The following is a 19,678-nucleotide window of genomic DNA, read 5'->3' as shown; positions in this document are numbered from 1 at the left end:
TAGTAAGCAGATGGAAGTATTATCCTGGCACCAAAAAGATAGCAATCTTATTGCCATATGGGCTTAACACTCCATAAGCAGGGCTCTTCAACTTAAAAGGCCCTCTCTTCCTTGTCACCATTCTCTGAATTTCTCTGAGAGGGATCAGAGATCCTTCCCAAATAATCCCACTACCTGATTCCACACAAACATGAGTGACGAAAGAATTTTTTTATTTTAATTCTGAAATTACATTTTCTACATTCCTCAGATTATAACATAGTCCACACTGGGGTTTCTCTACAATGCCTCCAAACATCCACCTTTTCTTTGCAATTTTCCTAATATAACATCTAGCCTGCAAAATGAGTTTTGGGTCCCGATCAAGGTATCTAAGCTTAAGTTTTGACATTTCCATTAGTAACATAATTTATTAGTCACTTTCTTTTACAAAATAATCCCAAGCGGTTTACAAAATTACCCAAATGTCAAAACAAATATAAGAACCCGAACAAGAAAAAATCCTAAAAACAGATCCATAACATTTGTACAACCAAACCCCAGTAAAAAATAAGCAACATAATACTATCCAAACTAAGGGCTAAACCCCTGGGTGAAAAACTGGTACCCAAATATATATTGGATGGAGACCTGGGGAGAGCATTCCACAATTAGAGAGCCATCCCGAAAATGTCTCTCCTCTTGTTGCCACCTCTCCATTCTTATATACCAATAAGGATGCAAACATTTTGTAGTTAACTTTGAACCTTTATTTTTTTTCTCCTGACCTTTTTCATTGCAGAATCACGCATTATCTCCTCCAAGTCAGTATCTCTTGTAATGCAACACTCAAAATGCCAAACAGTGTTGTAATGCAACACTCAAAATACCAACTGGCTTAACTAGTTGCTGCCCCCCATGTAATTTCTGATGAGTGCTAATTTGCTTAAACTTCTTTCAGCTACTGCCAGAGTTATTGGTACTGTATACAAAATCTGAAGGTCTGTGCACACGTCACTGAAGATTGGTTGCAGGTGCTGTTTTTAATATTATTTAGAAAGATAAGTGAGGGGAGTTCTCTCCCAAAGTATACTCGAATATGTTTTTGTAGATAGAATATTTCACAAGGAAAATTGCCCAAAAGACCTGCAGGGAACTTTTAGAAGTGTCTTCCAGCTCCTCAGGCTCTTCTGTTAGATATCTTAGCACAGAAAATGGAATATAAAACAACTGTTTTTGTTTGCTTTGATCTAGAATTTAGGTCATTTTCCCCCTCCTGGTAATGAAGTTGCAGCCTGGGTCGGATTGGGCCCTCGCTCTGGATCTCTCAGTCCTGGTATCCTCTGCTGCATATACAACATACATTGAAAGCACATGGCTTCCCCCCAAAGAATAATGGAAACTGTAGTTTCCCCTATGGTGTTACAATTTCCAGCACCCTTAATTAACTACAGTTCCCAGGATTCTCTGAGAGGGAGTCAAGTACTTTAAATGTATGTTGTGTATGCAGTCAAAGAGTCATGATGGATTTTGCTGATCTGTTGTTGGGCACTTGTGTATGTGGCATAGGAACAGCACTCTGCATCACAAGATGTTTAATATCCCTCTCCACAGACATCTTTGCATGATCATCTAACTGAAAACTGTGAAGCATTCTTACAAATGTACATGGGTTTATGACTGATGACTTTCATATTTCCAAAGGCTTTCTTTCCTTGGGAAAAGGAAAAGGTAGGAAATAAAATGGATAAAGAAATAAAAAAGGTCAACAATATTCTCTTTTTCAATTGAATTCACATTTAGTCCGTTTGTAGGCACAACAATCAAGCTCTTCGCTGATAGCAGCAACAGCCAAATTTATGAAAATTGTAAACAGAGATTATAAACCAATAAAAATAATGGATGCAGCAGCTAAATCTAATCATGGATCACAGGGCATCAATAACTACACAGCAGGCATTAAGAGCATGAAAATTAATATAATGGTTTTCATTATGAGCAAGTCAACTAAAAAAATTGGCACATTAATACATTACCTTTTAGCTCCAATATGAGTGGTATTTTTATTTACACACAGAAATATTAATTAATGAATTGAACTTTAATATGAAGAACTTATTTGCTTTTGAATCTAGCTCATTAGTGTGCTACTCTCCTCTTAGGAATTAATTTAACATCTAATGGCATATCTGTTTCTTGGTGCATCATTTCATAATCTTTGATTCTCAGCATTAAACCTAACTGCTGGGAATCTTTTAGCAATGAGGACTGTTTTAACATGCTGACAATTTCATATGAATGCTTCTCAGTCCTAGAGATTATGCATGGCCATCTGCAGAGTGCAGACCATGGAAAAAGATGATTCGTAGAGTGAAAGAAAGGACACCTCTCTGAAAGTAAGATGAGCACCATAAAGCTTTGCACCACACCCGTGAGACTTTCATCAAAATTTTCTCTTCCCTTTCATAATTTTCAAGTGTCATTTATCTTATTAATTGACAGAAGGTGGTTAAACAACAACAACAACAAAAATCAGGACAAATTTTTCAGCACAACACTAGGTGAACCCATCAAATCATAGAAACATAGAACTGTAAAGTTGGAAGGGACCCCAAGGGTCATCTAGTCCAATCCCCTGCAATGGGCATGCTCAGCAGCCATGAAATGCCAAATGACTGGAAAGGAAATGGAATCTCATGAAAGAAGATCATGGCTGGCTACACAGAAACACTCCACATTATTGCTGTGAATATATTAATAGCTAACTTAGGTGCTGAGTTATGACAGCTATGTAGCCAAAGCAGGGTTCCTGATAAACATGGTGGAAGAATTAGCTCTGCAGAAGTAGATCCAGACCCACCCACCCTGGAAGGGCCCCTAAGGGAGCCAGTTGCCCCCCCTCCAAAAAACCAACCCAGTAAGGTCTAAACATGCTCAGGGTCTATATGTAAAGTATCCTCAAAGGAATGGCTGAAACACTGAACAGGAAGTCTCCAGCCAGCAATAGTGGGCCTCCGATGCTGAATTTAATAGACTACAAAATTATTGTACATATAAAATGTTCATTCTATATTTCCTAACAGCTGCTATGATAATTATCACATTAATATGGAACTATTCCCCCATTCTCCCAATTACTTGAGTAAACACTTCCATATTATTGCTAAATCCTAAAATGGTGTGGAACATTTGGCCCTATTCAAAATCTCTTATTTTTACCATTTCATATTTTTTTTATTTTCTGTATTCATTTTTTTATCTTTAAAACTTATTTGATATATAGCTATTTTGTGACATTTTGTTGTTTTAAATTTAAGAATCCTTGTTATCTCTTTATAAATCAGTTAAAATGAAATAGAAAAAGAGAAAGTTATGCCGGAATAATTGCCTTTCCTTTAGAGTTATCTGAGCGTTCTTTGTGTTTTTAGAATTTTCTTTTTCTTTGGAGTGGTGGAACCATCACAGAAACCACAAATCTGAGTTTCCCTTTGGTGTCTGCAACCGCAATCTCTTTGATCTGACTAGTATATTTTAACACACAATATATTTCATGCCAGACAGGAATAACACTCTCCACTTACTTGTTCGTGTATAATGCACGACATGGACAGAAATGTGTGGCTGCACAGCTGCTTATCTATTCTCAGTAACTGCCAAGCACAAACAACCAGGGTCAGCCCAAGACATTTTGCTGCCTGAGGCAAAGAACAAGATGCTGCCCTCCCTCACTCCATGTGCAGAAGCTGACTGGACTGCCAGTTAAATCTCCCACCATACATTCACCATACCTAAGGACAACAGAGTAGTGCTGCAGTGCCTTGTCAGTCAGGTAGCACTGACAGCAACCCACAGCATCTACAACCTGAGGAGATTACCTCACAGTAAGGCTGACCCTGCGAGCAACATTGTGTGCTACAAATGCATGTCATAAAACCTCGAGTGATACCAGGCCTCTGTTTACAAGTCTGCAATACTGGTAGAAGTAAGACCATCTGTGGAAGGAGTTTTCAGAGGAAAATGACTAGCAGAGAAAGGATTAAATTCTCAAGTTTCCTCGTATAACCCTTCTGTTACAAATATCACAAACACACAGTGAGGCTTTGCAATGTGTGAGAGAAAGAAAGAAACCAGAAGGTTGTGATGGGGAGAGGGGGACCTTTTGTCAGGTTCCCAGCTTGATAACACAGTAAGCGTAGATAATTAAAAAGGAGGATTTATTGCAAAAACAGATAGCTCAGGACGGCTCTAACAAGGCCTCCAGCACCAACACTCAAGCTAACCCTTCTGAAGAGTTCTTCTGGTGTCACCGCAGATATTGAACTTACGACCCTGATGTCTCTTGTTTTGCTTCCGATCTAACAACGCCTACATTCGCCGACTCTGCGGTCTTATTGAATCATCTCCAACCTCTTCCGGGTCTGAGAGGAGTTTGTTCACACCTGATTGTGTTTCCGGAGAGCTTTGGCTGTGTTCCAGCCTGCTCTCAGCTACTGCCTTATCAGCCGGCTCATCAAGGTCAGGAAGAGCCAAAGTCTGCAGCTGCTGGCTCTCTCCTGCCTGACTAACATCAAAGCCTCCCTGTTCTTGGCTGCTTTCTGCAGTTGGCTGCAAACCTTCGCTTTGAGCTGGCTCATTCCTGACACCTTTATACAGAGCCTTTAAAAAAGGGTAAAGGGCCCCTGACAGTTAAGTCCAGTTGCGAACAAATCTGGGGTTGTGGCGCTCATCTCGCTCTATAGGCCGAGGGAGCCGATGTTTGTCCACAGACAGTTTTTCTGGGTCATGAGGCCAGTATGACTAAGCCGCTTCTGGTGAAACCAGAGCAGTGCACGGAAACGCTGTTTACCTTCCTGCCGGAGCAGTACCTATTTATCTACTTGCACTTTGACGTGCTTTTGAACTGCTAGGTTGGCAGGAGCTGGGACCGAGTAATGGGAGCTCACCCTGTCGCGGGGATTCGAACCACCAACCTTCTGATTGGCAAGCCCTAGGCTCAGTGGTTTAGACCACAGTGCCACCCGTGTACCTTTATACAGAGCCTATATTCATACAAATCAGGTGTGCCACCAAGATCCCACTCCACATATGCACTGATGCCTTGGGGAGCACATTGCTTCCCTCAGGAGAGACAAGGGCAACCAGAAATGAACCTAGAAAGAGGCAGTTAAATGTGTTTAGGCTTCATTTGAGGTAAGGATGAGGACTTAGGGTTTAAGCCAAAAAACCTTGATGAGAGAGATGGGTTACTAGAAAGGGGTTTGCTAGAAGGGTGATGTGGCACCACATAGATGTTCTTCTACTAAAAGGAAGAAAAGATGCCATTCTAAGACAGACACCTTCATGGGATTCAGAGTCACAGAACTGGAGGGGAAAGGTTAGGGACAGAGGTACATTATGATGACAGCAAGATGAGATGGGGAAGGATAGCTATGGTCACTTGGATCCCTTCCAATTCTACATTTGTGTAAGAATGGAAATTCCTTCATTTGTGCAGGGATTGAAGATGGGCCATTCTATCAATTTTAGTTTCTGTTTTTCTCATTTCTCCCCCAATCTTAATTTGAGTTTCTCCACATTTCCACATCAGTTTGTGATTTAAATAATAATTAAAAAGTTCGCATGAAAATTCATCAGTGGTTAGTGCAAATTTCTCCTAAAACACACATCTGTAATATCTATTTTGCAAATAATGGGTTTTCATGTTATTTGCATTAATATATCCTTTTATATGCACATTTTACCATAGTGTATTAATTTTTGTACATAATGTAGAGGGCCACATTACAAAATTCAGAGAAGTGTGGATTTCAAAGGATGGCTTCATTTCAATTTGCACATTTTTTGGAGAGAGAGAGAGAGTATTAAGTAGGTTTGCCTTTAAATGTGAACTGAAATTGATTTTCTCCCCTATCCCTAGTAGGAATTTGTGGATGGGTTTGGTAGCCAAGTTCTAGACAGAGCTGAGATTACTGAGAGGAGGCAAAAGAAGTCAAAAGGTTATAGCAGTTAAGACAGGAGAACCCTAGAGCAAGATCCTGAGTAAAAAGTTGATGGGATGGAGAAAGGGGGACAGCTTTGGTGACTGGGGAGCAAGGAAGAGGAAAGCATGAAAGATTAAAGCCGAGGATTCCTGTCTGTTCAACAGGGTGGAAGGTAATGTTATATTGTGAGTGAAATTAAGAAGAGGAATACTTGGGAGAATAAATCAGTTCACAATTGAGAATACTGAGTTTGACATATCTTGAGGGGTGCAGGGAAGTAAAATAAGTGGAAAGAAAGAGTAAGCTATTGTCTGCCTGGTAGATAATTTCTTCTGTTTCTTCAGGTCTTTTGTATAAATACATATCCGGTGCATGTGGTGATACAAAGCAGGAAAAATTATTAGGAGTTAAAGAGGATATGATGAAAGATAGTGGACACCTTTCTTATTTTCAAATATAGAGAAACCATCAGAGGCACTAATTACAGCAGGAGGAAACAGTTGTATTATCTGGATATTTCAAAGAAGTGTAAAAGGAGATATGGAGTTAATAAAGCAAACTGATGAACTATTGAAGAACAGAGCCCTTATTTTAGAAGATATAATATTGGAAAGAAAAAGCACATATTAAATGGTTACTGGCACCCCTTTGCCTACTTTCCATTCAAGTTGTAGACACCAAAGGCAGCTGTGCCAGTTACCCAACATTCCTAATCAAATCAAAGGGTTGTTCTTTTTAGCCAACAGACAGTTCACTTCTTCATCATAACTAAAAGAACTCAAGGATGCCTGCCAAAAGCTAGAGTCTTATGTTAGTTACAGCTAACGACTAGCAGGTGGTTTTGTGTGTAGAGGGAGCAAAAGATTGATAAAAGGAAACAATTTATTTAGAGTTTGTAAATTCTTCTATTTTTTGTATCAAGGCTATTAAAAGAAAATCAAGTTAACCTCTGGTAGTGCAAACAGCAAAACATTTTATATTCTGAATTATTATAGGCTTTTTGAAGTTATAACAAAGGATTTGCAATACACACAAGCAATGCAAAATTACATCTTGCTATTCAGCATAAGATATATATACAGATATACAAGCTTGACACACTGCGTACCCAAGGATGGCCAGCTAATTCTTGTGGCTGGGTGGTGTGGTGATAGTTGTAGGGTTGGAAAATATTGTGGGCGAGTATGTATGGGGAGTATGTATACTACATTTATTTAGCAAGTATCTGGCATCTGGCATCCAGTTTCACAGATTGCGCCAGTTTTGAAACAGCAGTACCGCTGCCAATTATACATTGCTGTATAACACAGTCATATTGGTATCAAGGGAATTCTACTTCTTCCTTGTGCACTGCTTGTTGCTGTTATTTATTTATTTTTATTTGTGAATTGCTTCCCATAAAGCATCCTAAAACTATTTACAATATAATAGCATATATACAATGATTGCAATTTTTAATATGTAACAGTTTTCTCTTAATTGGGTCAATAGTATAATCCAACTAAAAATTAAGTAAAGTCTGATATTGTCATAAACCACCAAATGGTGGGAATATGTATGTTACAGTGATTATAAAGAGGAGCCATTGGTTAATGGATGAGTTAGTCCTTCTAGCTTCCTTTTTCCAGATGGCACCCTCCTTCTTTCACTTGGCCACTTCTCCTCCCTTACCTCAGCCCTGTGTCCCCATCTTTTCATTCCACATGTTCAGCTACATCCCATTACCATGGACATCTTAGGAAGATGCCAACCAAATGCTGGGACTGTGTAGTGGAATATGTCCATCAGGAAGAGCTGCCGGTGATGGTGTGGATTAATGCCAGCCAAATTTTTTCCCCTACTATTCTTTACCTTTGCATACACTCTATCGTCATTCTTTTTGGGGGCAGAATCTCTGTATTTTAAGCTTCCTGTCAGTCAGAACTGTAAGTGCTGCTAATCCTTCCACTGCCCTTCTCAATTAGTATATAAAGCTAGGAACCTCTCAGCATACAGACAGGTGAATGGACAGAGGAGCTGATTGGTTAGTTGCTCTACTTGCTGCTGCTGTCTCAATATCTTTTAGGTAGTCGTTTTCTTACTGTTGTTTCCAAGGGCAGTTGGCAATTTGATGTCTCTCTTTCAGATGAAAGGACATAGGTTCCCCAGAAAGAATCAATTATCTTCCCATCCCTCATAGTTTCCTGACAATTGCTCTTCTATAAAGTCAGACATCAAGAACCTTACTACAGAAAACCATCATATAAATTACTTTGCACACTCATCTACTTTGAGCAAAACAAAGGTATTCTAAATGCTGTCTAATGTATGATCTTGCTAAAGGAAAAAAGTTTGTAAAGATAGAGAATTAATTTCCCTAGTACATGACAAAACTTCAGAAGTATGTATATAAAAACACCTGTTTCAAAAAGTGATATATTTATAAATCTGTAAAGGGATATATCTCAATGTATTACATTTCATTTGGCCTACTTTGACTGACTAGCACACAGTAAAGTTGAAATATCACGCTACCTCCTCCTTCCCAAAAGTATCACAATCCTGAAATATCTCTGACATAAACAATAAGTCTGGTAGCACACCTGCAGAAAAGGCATTTATTTGTGCTGAGGACTATTTATATTCTCATATTCTTACTGCTACCATCAATTATCATATAAATAGTTGAAGTCTTTACTGACTTATTTATGAATAATGCATTTGTGTCTATTGCCTTCAAGAGAAAGTAAGGAACATGCTTTGAAGCTCATAAATGTTTTCTAATGCAAAACAAGAAGTAGCTTGTATGAGTTTACAGATAAGATGTTCAGGTTGTTTGGATTCTGTTCCAATATTTTTAAAGGCATGCTTGAAAGCTGCTCCAGTGTTATGCCATTCAACCCCTAAACCATAATGGGACAAAGTTTTTCATTTTTTTTGACTAGATACTTGAGGGCTTGGCAGAATTGTATGAGTAATCTTATCCATCTGAGCTGCTAGTTCACTAGATCAGTGTTTCCGAACCTTGTGCCTCCAGCTGTTTTGGACTACAATTCCCATCATCCCTTGCCACTGGTCTTGCTAGTCAGGGATGATGGGAGTTGTAGTTCAAAAACAGCTGGAGGCACAAGGTTGGGAAACACTGCACTAGATCACAAGTATCACCCTACTACTTAACTTAGCTTTAAATCCTCTCCACTCCCCTAATGTTTGTGGTAAGAAAATGATGCTTTAAGAGAACCTTCCAAATTCAGCCTTCAGCCAGTTGAGACATTGCTCCTGAGACTTAAGTTGTGATCATTGAAGCTAGAACATTTTTGATGAATATCAAATAGCCAGTTAGCAATCATTCCAATTACGTATCCCATTCCATCTCATTCCTATTAGGCTTCCTTGCTCTCAGACTTGCAGTCCAAGTTAAGGTTACCAGATTTTTTTCAATGAATCCGGAGGGCACTTTTCAACTTCAATGGATTTTGTATGGGGACTGATTTGTAAATCCGGGGACTGTCTCCAGGAAACGGGGACATTTGGTAACCTTAGTCCAAGTGATTGAATGAATTAATAAACAAGCACAGCAAAGTGATTTACAACAAGGTACTGCAAAAGGCACATGGTTGTCTTATGTTAGTTAACACTGATTTGCTTTTGCAGCCTCAGGTAGAATGGCTGGCACTGCCCTCCTGGCTCCCCTGCAATATGGTAGCAATCAGGGAATCACAAACTCTTCAGGTGCCTCAGGTAGAACATTCAGAAGAGCCCCTGGCACCTGCTCACAGTATGGAAAGTACATTAATTTCTGAACCAATATTTTATCCTCTGTGACAGTGTAAGATCAGGAAACGCAGTTTGGCCATTTGCTATCACCTTGCTTTGGGGGTTTCATTCCATAGAGAGCCTGCAACATATGGAAACCTTATGCTGTAACATCAGCTATTTAAATGTACATGCTTGAACCTGCTTTTACATCCCAATTTGTACTTAGACCTTAAGTCACAGTTCCCCAGTTTGGATGTAAGGTACCTTAATTAATTAATTTTTTTAAAGGGGAGGAGTAAAGGGGGGGGGGGGAATTAGAAACACGTAATTAATTTCCCATACTGTATGTTGAATACACTGTAGGAAGACTTAACAGTTGTAGGGAAGTAGGATAAATTGTTCACATGATTATGTCAACTGATTGAAATTTAAGGCTGTCATATGTCTGGATTTTCCCAGACATTACCTGAGTTCCAAAGGTGGGAAGAACTCAACAACTTTCGGGTTGTCCTGGTTTTTACTTTTCAAAATATGGCAACCCAATGAAATTAAACCAACAAAACCATTTTAGCAGTTTGTCCATTTTTTCTTGCTTATATGTTTTTGCTCAAGTAACTTAAGCGAGAAAAGCATTTGCCAAGTTTATTTTATCTTATAGAAAAAGAGTTGACATAAATGCCACTTTAAAGTAGCTGAAGAGACTGCATTTCGAAATGTTTATCTGATTGTTTCAGGGTGAAGATAAACATACTATTTTAAGTTGATAGTTATGCTATGACTCGCCAAAGAAATTTTCATTTTTCCCTCTAGAGTTGGACTGGGGAATTTTTTTCAACCTGATGGGTAGTCTTCTGGGGTTAGCATTCCAGTAGTGAATGGGGCAGAGACAAAAGTGGTGAAAATAGTGTATGTGACTTTTTCCTTTGTACACTTATTCCAGTTGTGTGGAAGTCAGTGGTTTCCACGCACACTTCACCATGCAGAAGACAGGAAGCATTATCACGTTCTGGCCAGGCTAAAGCACTCAGCCAGGCCAGTGAAGGGTGTGGTGGGAGATGGTGGATGGCTGAAGGAGAGTCCTGAGGCCCAAATAGATAGGTCTGAATGGCTATATTCACCGCTCCCAGCCTGAGGTTTTCCACTTTCCTCCAGAGCTTCTGTGGAGACTTAAGGTAGTTCAGCATGAATGTGTGGGGGGGGGGGATGGGGACCGAAGGAAACACAGGGTTGTAGTCAGCTAACTGTTACTCAAACCACTGGGGGAGGGGGAAATAGTCAGGACTAACTAAGGCCCATTTATTTAAATGTGTCTGTTCTGAGTTAAAGTTGGGTCAATGCAGCTAATGTTTGTGATATCTGCAATGCACCTTCCTATCCTCATAATCAGTTCATGACTTTTAATAAAAAAATTGGAATTTTAAAGGGGAAAGGAAGGTGATCCCAAACTTTGCTCTCCAGCTGCAAATGTTGACTACAGACCACACAATTTCTGTTTTTCTGTTTCCTGATTCTGTTTCCTCAGCATTTAGATAATTATTAATCCTACCCTTTGCAGCACCAAGGTACATTTCTGAGAAAGCTCAGAAGCACCATTCCTTTCCAGGAATGCATATTACGTGACATTAAGAGCTTTCTTCTTTAATGTGCCTTCTTTGTATTGCTACTCTGTTGAAACTTAGGGCCCCTGTTTTAAGTATTTATTTGCTTCAGTAGGAATGTTGTGGTGGCTGGCAGTGACCCCTGGCTAGCATTGGAGCTTCCCAGCCACCACCACCCATTCTAGAAGACAGGAGTGCCTGGTGTGCTCTGGTCCATGGGGTCACGAAGTGTCGGACACGACTAAACGACTCAACAACAACAACAAAAGAACAAGTACTTCAATAAGGCTTAAGCTGCCCATATCCAATTATCTCCCTGCTGTAGACAAGCTGGGTGGGGGGAATTAGGCTGATGGCTTCTAGCCCTGCCTCCACGTTCTCTGCATTTATCAAAATTTCTGCACAGAGTTGGTGTGTGGGCACTCCAAATGTGTAGACTCTAAATATAAAATATGAACCTCACCCATCAGTATCTGTAACAAAGCATATGAAAAAAATTCCATTAGAATAAATGGGACTATCACATAATAACCATGGATGCAGTCTCAAGTGGCACACTGCAGGTATGTGTATATCACCTGGAGTTTGTTTCTGAGACATATCCAGCACTTTTAAAACAGCATTCTATCTCATTAGGGAAGCAGACGGCTATGATTCATTCAGATAAGAAACGCAAGTACATTTCAGCATTTATTTTACATCCAAAGTATTTGCAAATGTCTATTTTCTTTTGCATTTTCTTTAAACGAAACATGGGGACCTTTTTTTAATATAAAAAAACAGCATTACAAACCTACACAGCCCTTCTTATGTGCCAGTAACTGACAACACACTGGCATGATCCTTAAGCAAAAAGAGATAATTGCAATAAATGACTGCTTTTTGGCAGCAATAAGGAAAGAAAAAATCAACTACACTCTGGGTGAAAGGAACACCATTCAGACAGAAATATCTTCATTAACATTTAGTATATTTGCATTCACCAGATGGAAAATGCTTATGGCAAATACCTTTACTACAGCATTAATGAATATGAGAGATGAAATCATAAATTTGACTTGAAGCAAGCAGCAGCAAATTATATTTTACTTTGGTTAGCAAACACAATGGTGCTTATTTAATAACAGATGCACTCTTGTTGCTTTTTGTGCCAACTCTCATTTTGTAGTACAATATGCTTTAAAAAAAAGTGTACGGATATATGTGTGTGAGAGAGAGAGCCGTGGCTTTCTGGTGCAGCTGTTGTCAGTCAAGGCAAAGCTATCTGTGCAATTTCATTTCCTTCTCGTCTAGCCTTTCATGACTTTTGTGGACAAGTGCACAAGAAGACAGAGACAGGAAGAAAGAACGGTGTATTGTTAAAAGCCATGCCGCCAGAGGCTTCAGCAATAGTTCACACCACACAGAAGCATCAAACAGCACTGGATCTTAAACTCCTTGGGGCAAAATGAGATTAAACTTCCAGCTCTTTTAGCTATTAGGGACTCCATAGCCTGGCCAGGCAATCTGAAGCCAAATAATTGGCTTTCAAAGTTTGGTATCACCAACTTTTAAAAAAGTGCTCACTGAAGACTGAAAAATAAAACGAACTGCATGAGGCTGTATTCAGCTAACCTGGTGCACTAGTGGAAAGTCCCTCTACTCCCCCCTGTGTCTCCTCCACATCTACTCTGGAAGGTTCAGGGAACTCCCACAACAGCATTTGAGGGAAGAGGGGAACAATCATATTTGCATGACATTGATTTCCACCCATTATTAGCATCTAATGCGTACTCACCATTCCGACTCTCTTCATCAATTGGAACTATTGTTGCTGGAGGACCTGCCCTGGCCAACTTGCAGTCTACAAATATGAAAATAAAAAGTTACATCAAATCGCAGAGTATGATGATGGTGGAAAAATCTTTGTCATAAATCTGCAATAGGAACGACCAGTTTCCAAAGTACTTACCCAGATTTTACCTAGCTCTTAATTAAGTGAACCCCTCGTAACATAATGGTTTTTCTTAGCAAGGTTTTAGCATAGGCTCTTGTACCTGACTTTAACAGCTTTCAGACGAGGACTGGGTTTACATGTAACACTATGCAATGGTTAACATAAACCAAGATTTGCAAAACAACAATGGATTGTGGTTTTTAGTGGTTTGTTCAAGGTTAAGGTGCTGGGTTGGGTTCAGATGACCAAATTAATCCATGGAGTCATTGCATAAGCAGAACAACAGAATTTCCCCTCTCTCTCATGTCCCCATGCCCCCCCCCAAAACCCCAAATCTGCTCCAGAGGCTGCAAGGAACCCCAGAGTAGATATGGGGGGGGGGGGGTTTCCAGGGGAGAGGGAGTAGAAGTTCTGTTGCACAAGAATAAGTTGTTCCACTCAAATCATGACTTTGTTGCATACAATCCATAGTTTATAAACCATGGCTTCACCTTACATGCAAACCAGGCCATCATCTGTATTGTTTTACTAGGATACTAGCATCTACTTGCTAAAAAATTATGTCATGTACACAAACACCAAGTCTTTGTCACATCACAAAACAGTACCTTTCACTTGCTACTTTTAAAATTGTGTGTTGTGCTAAGCAGAAGTCCTTGTGCTAAACAGAAATCAGGACAGTGATAATGTGATGGTAATTTAACCCAAAAGAATAACACAAAAGAATGATTAAAAGGAATAAATTATAATTAAAGCTTCACAACAGAAACAAACATAATTGAAATTTAATTGCAACACAAGTCTCTAATTAGAGTGACTGAACAGAATTTCAATAAAGTTCTAAACAGAGTAAAAACAGACAAGCAATTTTCAGGAAGTTACTGTTTGCTATCTTACCCTCATATTGCCAGTCTGGAAGGAAGTTAAGAGTCATCAGTGGAAGCAGAGCAGAATAATGAAAGAAAATAAGTAAGATTTTGCTGTGGTTTGTAGAGAAAGTTTTAAAGACACATAAATCAGTACAAGAGGTTTGAGGAAATATATGTATATTATTCACCGCAGTGTAGCAGAGAAGTTGCTGTTAAGAGCCCAGGACAATCTTAACAAACACGGTAATTGCAGTGTGTAATATTTCATACAGAAACCATCCACAGCCTACAATAGATGAAATAATCATTCATTCTGATTCAGCAGCTTCTTGCATTCATGCAAAGCCTTCTCCATTCAACTCTGTGGACAGGCAACTGCGGTAGAGTTTCCCTCCCAACTGAAGTGAATAGTATTTGCTGAGCTCGAGGCTCTGTGTGAGATAATCTGCAAACCTCTACACTGAAGAGGGCAAGAGGTAACCTGATATTCATAAAAGAACAAGTAAAAGTGTTGGATGTTTTCAGAGCAATGGGCAGCAGAAGGAAAATCTAATTTGTTCTTTTAAAGAGAGGGGATGGGTGACCATCTCATGATCTGTATGATTCAGCTGAGATTCCTGCATTGTGAGGGACTGGAGTAGATGACCCCCAGGGACCCTTACAACTTTAAAAATCATAGAATTGTAAGGAAGTGAAGATATATAGTTATTGTAAATTTATACCCCACATTTTTCCCTGACGGGGTTCAGCACAGCTTACAAATAAAATAAGAACAGCTATAAAGATAGGGGGAATCATTAAAAAAAACAATTAAACATTAACAGAATTAAAACTATGCAAGCATTAACCAAGTTAATGAAGAATATGAAACTTCACATCATCTATTAAGGTTTATCCAGAATTTAATATCTGAACTCTACATTATTTCGAAACTGACAAAATGGAAATGCCCGTTTAATTTCCATTTGACGAAAGGATAAAATAATACTACAAGTGACAGGAGGAAGTCAGTCCATCTTGACACTGCTTGGTCAAATCCCTATTGACCCAGTCAGTGCAACCCATCCCAACCTGGTGCCCATCAGCTGTTTAAACAACAAATCCCATCAAACACAGTCAGCTTTGACCATACTGGCTTGAGCCCAAGGGAGTTGTAGTCAGAAGCATCCAGAGGGCAACAGGTTGGACAAGATTAGCTTAGTGAAAGGCAGGACTAGCAGACTCTTCAAAGTCACAGGAAGAAGGAAAGAGAAAAGCCCTATTCCATGAATATGTCTGCTAATTTCCTTACACACCAAACCCATTTTTCTAACTACATAGTTTGCAGAAGTAAAATTCACTTCTATTCAAATTTTCCATCATAGACTGAGTATTAGGGACCTCTGAGGATTTCCTTCAGTCAGTCCATGTTATAAAGCAACCAACCCGATTTGCCCTTCCAAGGTTAATATAACATTCTTTGATTTTCACACACCTTTGAATATACAGTAATCGGCTTAAGAAGACAAGCAAATCAAACCAAAATGTACATATTTTAGTTTCAAATGCATACAGAAATGTTTATTTTGGTGAAAAAATATAATCAGGATTGCAGGTCTTCATCAGTTACTGCAGAATGACGTGGAAATGGGAATGAATGGACTTATGAATCAATTTGTGCAAAAGTGATGCCAAATGAAAATAGATGTCCCTGCCTGCTAATATTAGAAATCCCAGATATCCAGGTTAAACTATAGTTCTCTTTTACAATTGTCGTATTTTTCGCACCAATTGTATTTTTCTGGGAGGTGGGGGGATTCCCTCACCTCTCGCAGAAGCCCGCAGAAGCCGCGCAACCCCTTTAAAGAGATCGCGGCTTCTCCTGGCTTTCCTGGGAGGTGGGGGAATTCCCTCACCTCTCGCAAAAGCCCGCAGAAGCCGTGCAACCCCTTTAAAGAGATCGTGGCTTCTCCTGGCCAGTCAGTCCCTTCTCCCTCCTGTGGAAAAGACCACAAGAGTGCACGGAGCTCGTGTGCGGCTCTTGCGGGCTTTCCCCGCCTGCCTCCCCCCCTGCATTCACTCGATAGTATGCACACACATTTCCCCTTGCTTTTTAGGAGGGAAAAAGTGTGTCCTATGGTGCGAAAAATACGGTACATGTCACTAGGGGCATGTTTACACTGAGACCCAGCACACAGAAGGATTATGCACAAACATTAGATTTTAACTATCTCCGGCATTAAATCTTTGTTACTAATGAGATTCTTTGCTCAAGCTGGAAACCTTGGACAAGAAGGCGGTAAAAGGAGTGCTAGAAGGGATTCACAAAACAATGATGAGAGAATATTGAATTTACATGAGCTTGCAAATATTGCCAGGCAGAAAAAAAAAATCAATATAGATGACAAATTGCAGATGACAGTGGCGTAGCGTGGGTTATCAGCACCCGGGGCAAGGCAAGTAATTTGCACCCCCTAACCCATGGATTTGCACCCCCTAACCCGTGGATTTGCGCCCCCTAACCCCCAGATGTTGCGCCCGGTGCGGCTGGCCCCCCTGCACCCCCCACACTACGCCACTGGCAGATGACATGCATCTTCTTAATTAAAATGCACATCATACATGAACAGTAGCAATCCTCAAGAAGCATTTCTATCTTTGTGTCTGTGATGCTGCTTAAAATACTGAGACAATTCAGCTCATGCCTTGCACTTATGCTGCTTGTATATCACAGCTTTTATTTTCATACCTTGGAGAATTCAAGGATATCTATTTACAAAGCAGTTTTTGATATATATTTGTTGCTACATCCTTTAGTTCAACAAGATGCACTCCATGTTCAAGAACTGGGCTTTTTAAAAATTAGATTTTTTCAAGTCAGTGAACACTGGACATATATACTGATATAGTATCTCTTTCTCACGCACGCTTTCTCTGCTTGTGCTGAAAAGAGTGTCAGGAATAATAATAATAATAATAAACCACACACATTTTCAAAGCACAGCTACCACCTTAGTCTTGTGATGCCTCTATGTGAAAAAAGATGCATATTTTCTTCCCACTCTATAATTTCATTTCCTGTTTAAGAAATGAAAACAAAGACGAATAAATGCTATTTTAAAAATTTTCTATCCCATCACCAAGGACCTCAAAGTGAAGTGCATGTTTTAACTTCACTTTCACCATCTGAGAAAGAGTAATGTGACCATGCCTACCTAACTGTGTGACCAAGTAAGAATTACAACCTGAGGTTTCCATATCTAAACCCAATACCTGTTCAGTGACACCAGCCTAGATCTTCCTCACAACATGTTGATGTTAATTTTTCTAGAATGAAGGATCATGATGCAAAACAAACAAACAAACAAAACCAAAAACCACAACCCTACAAGTGAATGATAATAGGAAAGACTGTGCAGTCACAGGGGCCAGACTGGTAGTGGTAGAAGAACCACAGTCTGCAGTAGGCAGCTGTAGCCACCAATCATGTAAATTTCCTGCAATAATGCTCTGGTGCAGCATTCTTGCAGAACATTGGGAGGGGTACTTAAAGTGGTGGCCCTACAGAAAGTAATAATAAAAAAAATGAGCTGGGATATACGTATGGGCCAAATCCACAACAGGCATCAGCACCAGTGGGCCTTGATAACAACTTGAGGTTTCTGAGGACCGATGTTGGACGTGCCCTAGATGTCTCCTTCTGCTTACTATATTTATTTCATTGTAATCTCCAAGGCATGCCTATTGCATTTCTGAAACTAAAGAAAATTTAAGCAAAGGCAGTTCTGTTAGTTTCTAATTAATTTATACGAGAAACAAATGAAAATAGATAAATGAATGGGAGAAGTGAATGAAAACTATCTCCCCCCCCCCCACCATTTGTTACCATTATTTCCGTTCCATTCTCCTAGGAGATCTTATTGAAAGTGACAAGAGGCACCGAATTGTATAGTTTTAAAAAGAGACACATTCCTAGAACATTCCTGTGTTCAGATGTTTGCCAGAACATGCAAATGCTCTATTAATAGAGGGGGGCAGGGAACACGCCCCGCCAACCTTCCTCATGTTGTGCACGAATGGTCTATAGGGGACTTCAACTCATTCAATTGGATTTTCAGTGGTTATGCATGCCGTCACAAACAACTCTACACTTGGGAATGTATACATTTTCTTACTGTTCCTCATTGTTTCCATTTTTATGTTGTTAATAAAAAGTAAACTGTGGCTCAACAGAAAGCGTCAATTTTAAGTGTCAAAGAAGTAGCACAATTAAAGTAATTGGCATACTGCCAATTACTTGACCCAAGAAAGACAGCAGATTGTGATTATGCTCAAACACATCCTCAAATATATTTCATCAGAGGTGTAAAATATTTACCGTAAATGTGCCTGCCAAATCCTAGTTTAACAGTCATGTATATTTATGTGAAAGTGACCTCTTATACATGAACACCCAGACACACACTGAGTTGGTTACAACGTGGCACTGATAATACCAGGGTCACTGGTTTAATCCCCATATGGGTGCCCATTCCTGCATTGAAGGAAAATGAACTAGATGATTCATGGGGTCCACTCCAACTCTATGATTCTACCATTCTAGCATAACGATATTGAAATAGACAGACTCAGTAGAACAAAATAGGTTCCCATCCTCTCAAAAACAAGTTCTTCCAAACATTAATTTTTCTCTATTATTTCCAAATGCCAATCCTCCCTCAATTCATTTGTGCCAGTTGTGTTTTCCTTCAATACAGTCTGATTTTGTTTGTAGCTTGATCCTCTGCCTCCCCCCCCGGGGGGGGGCATCTCCATCTTCACAAGATGGGACTCAGAAAGCAAAAATTAAGCTGCAGCTATCTAATCAGCAGCCACTCAATATGCCAGCCATCCCACTTCTCAATACTGCAGCCCAGCAAATGCCAACATGTTACTCTAGCTTCTACTATAGGGGTGGCCCTAGGAAGGAAATTCAGCGATACCTCCATATATATTTTTTTGTGCCTCCTGATTTGGCATGAAGTGACATCTCCATCTTGGATACTTTAAAATAAACACCAATTCTGAAAAGCCAACTTAAGCACAAAAAGTTCATAAATTTCTTTATTTAACTTTTTGCACTAAAGACAGTGGTTTAGCAGATTAGCATAATGAACCTCTGTGTCCTGAAGCCTGGCATTCTCTGAGGTAAATCTTGATAGACTATGCTGCTTGCCACTTGCCATGTGCACTAAACTAAAAGTTGTACTGACCACAGTCTCAAAGGCAACGTTAGAGAAGAGTCAGGCAATCCTATTATCAAATACAGATTCACGTCGAATGCAATGAGAAAGGTTCAAAGTCAAACTGTAAAGCCAGGTTCTCATCTCTGACAAAGATCCAGAGTTGGAGTCCTAGGGTCAGTCCCAATATTGCATTCCCGAAACAGTCTGGTGGCATTCCCAAAATAGTCAAGCCGTGACCCACCAACGGTGAAGACTGAGCAGACAAAGTTCATCCATGAACTGATAAACTCCTCGTTGTTTAGGTGTGGATGTAACCCTTTCCCTAGGCCAAAGACTGAGATCTTAAACCAGTATTTCAGGGCAGCCCACCATG

The 19,678-nt window shown here is 39.7% G+C and overlaps 1 protein-coding gene across 19 annotated transcripts in view; it reads right to left on the bottom strand.

Annotated features, from left to right (window-relative positions):
• PCDH15 (protocadherin related 15) overlaps nucleotides 1–19,678 on the bottom strand; it is a 647,566-nt gene that overhangs the window by 269,711 nt on the left and 358,177 nt on the right. For 17 of the 19 annotated variants that reach the window (XM_079976223.1, XM_079976213.1, XM_079976221.1 and 14 more), the window contains 2 exons: nucleotides 14,130–14,144; nucleotides 13,074–13,139 (listed from right to left, as the gene is read on the bottom strand). In XM_079976223.1, coding sequence (XP_079832349.1) covers nucleotides 13,074–13,139; nucleotides 14,130–14,144 — 81 coding nt within the window. The remainder of the gene's footprint in view (nucleotides 1–13,073; nucleotides 13,140–14,129; nucleotides 14,145–19,678) is intronic. The other 2 variants (XM_079976219.1, XM_079976220.1) reach the window with 1 other exon arrangement.

The sequence above is a fragment of the Podarcis cretensis genome (genome assembly GCF_951804945.1).
Source record: "Podarcis cretensis genome assembly, chromosome: 5".
Lineage (NCBI taxonomy): Eukaryota > Metazoa > Chordata > Lepidosauria > Squamata > Lacertidae > Podarcis > Podarcis cretensis.
The sequence above is the reverse complement of the archived record's forward strand: the minus strand, read 5'-3'. Positions and strand labels throughout refer to the sequence as shown.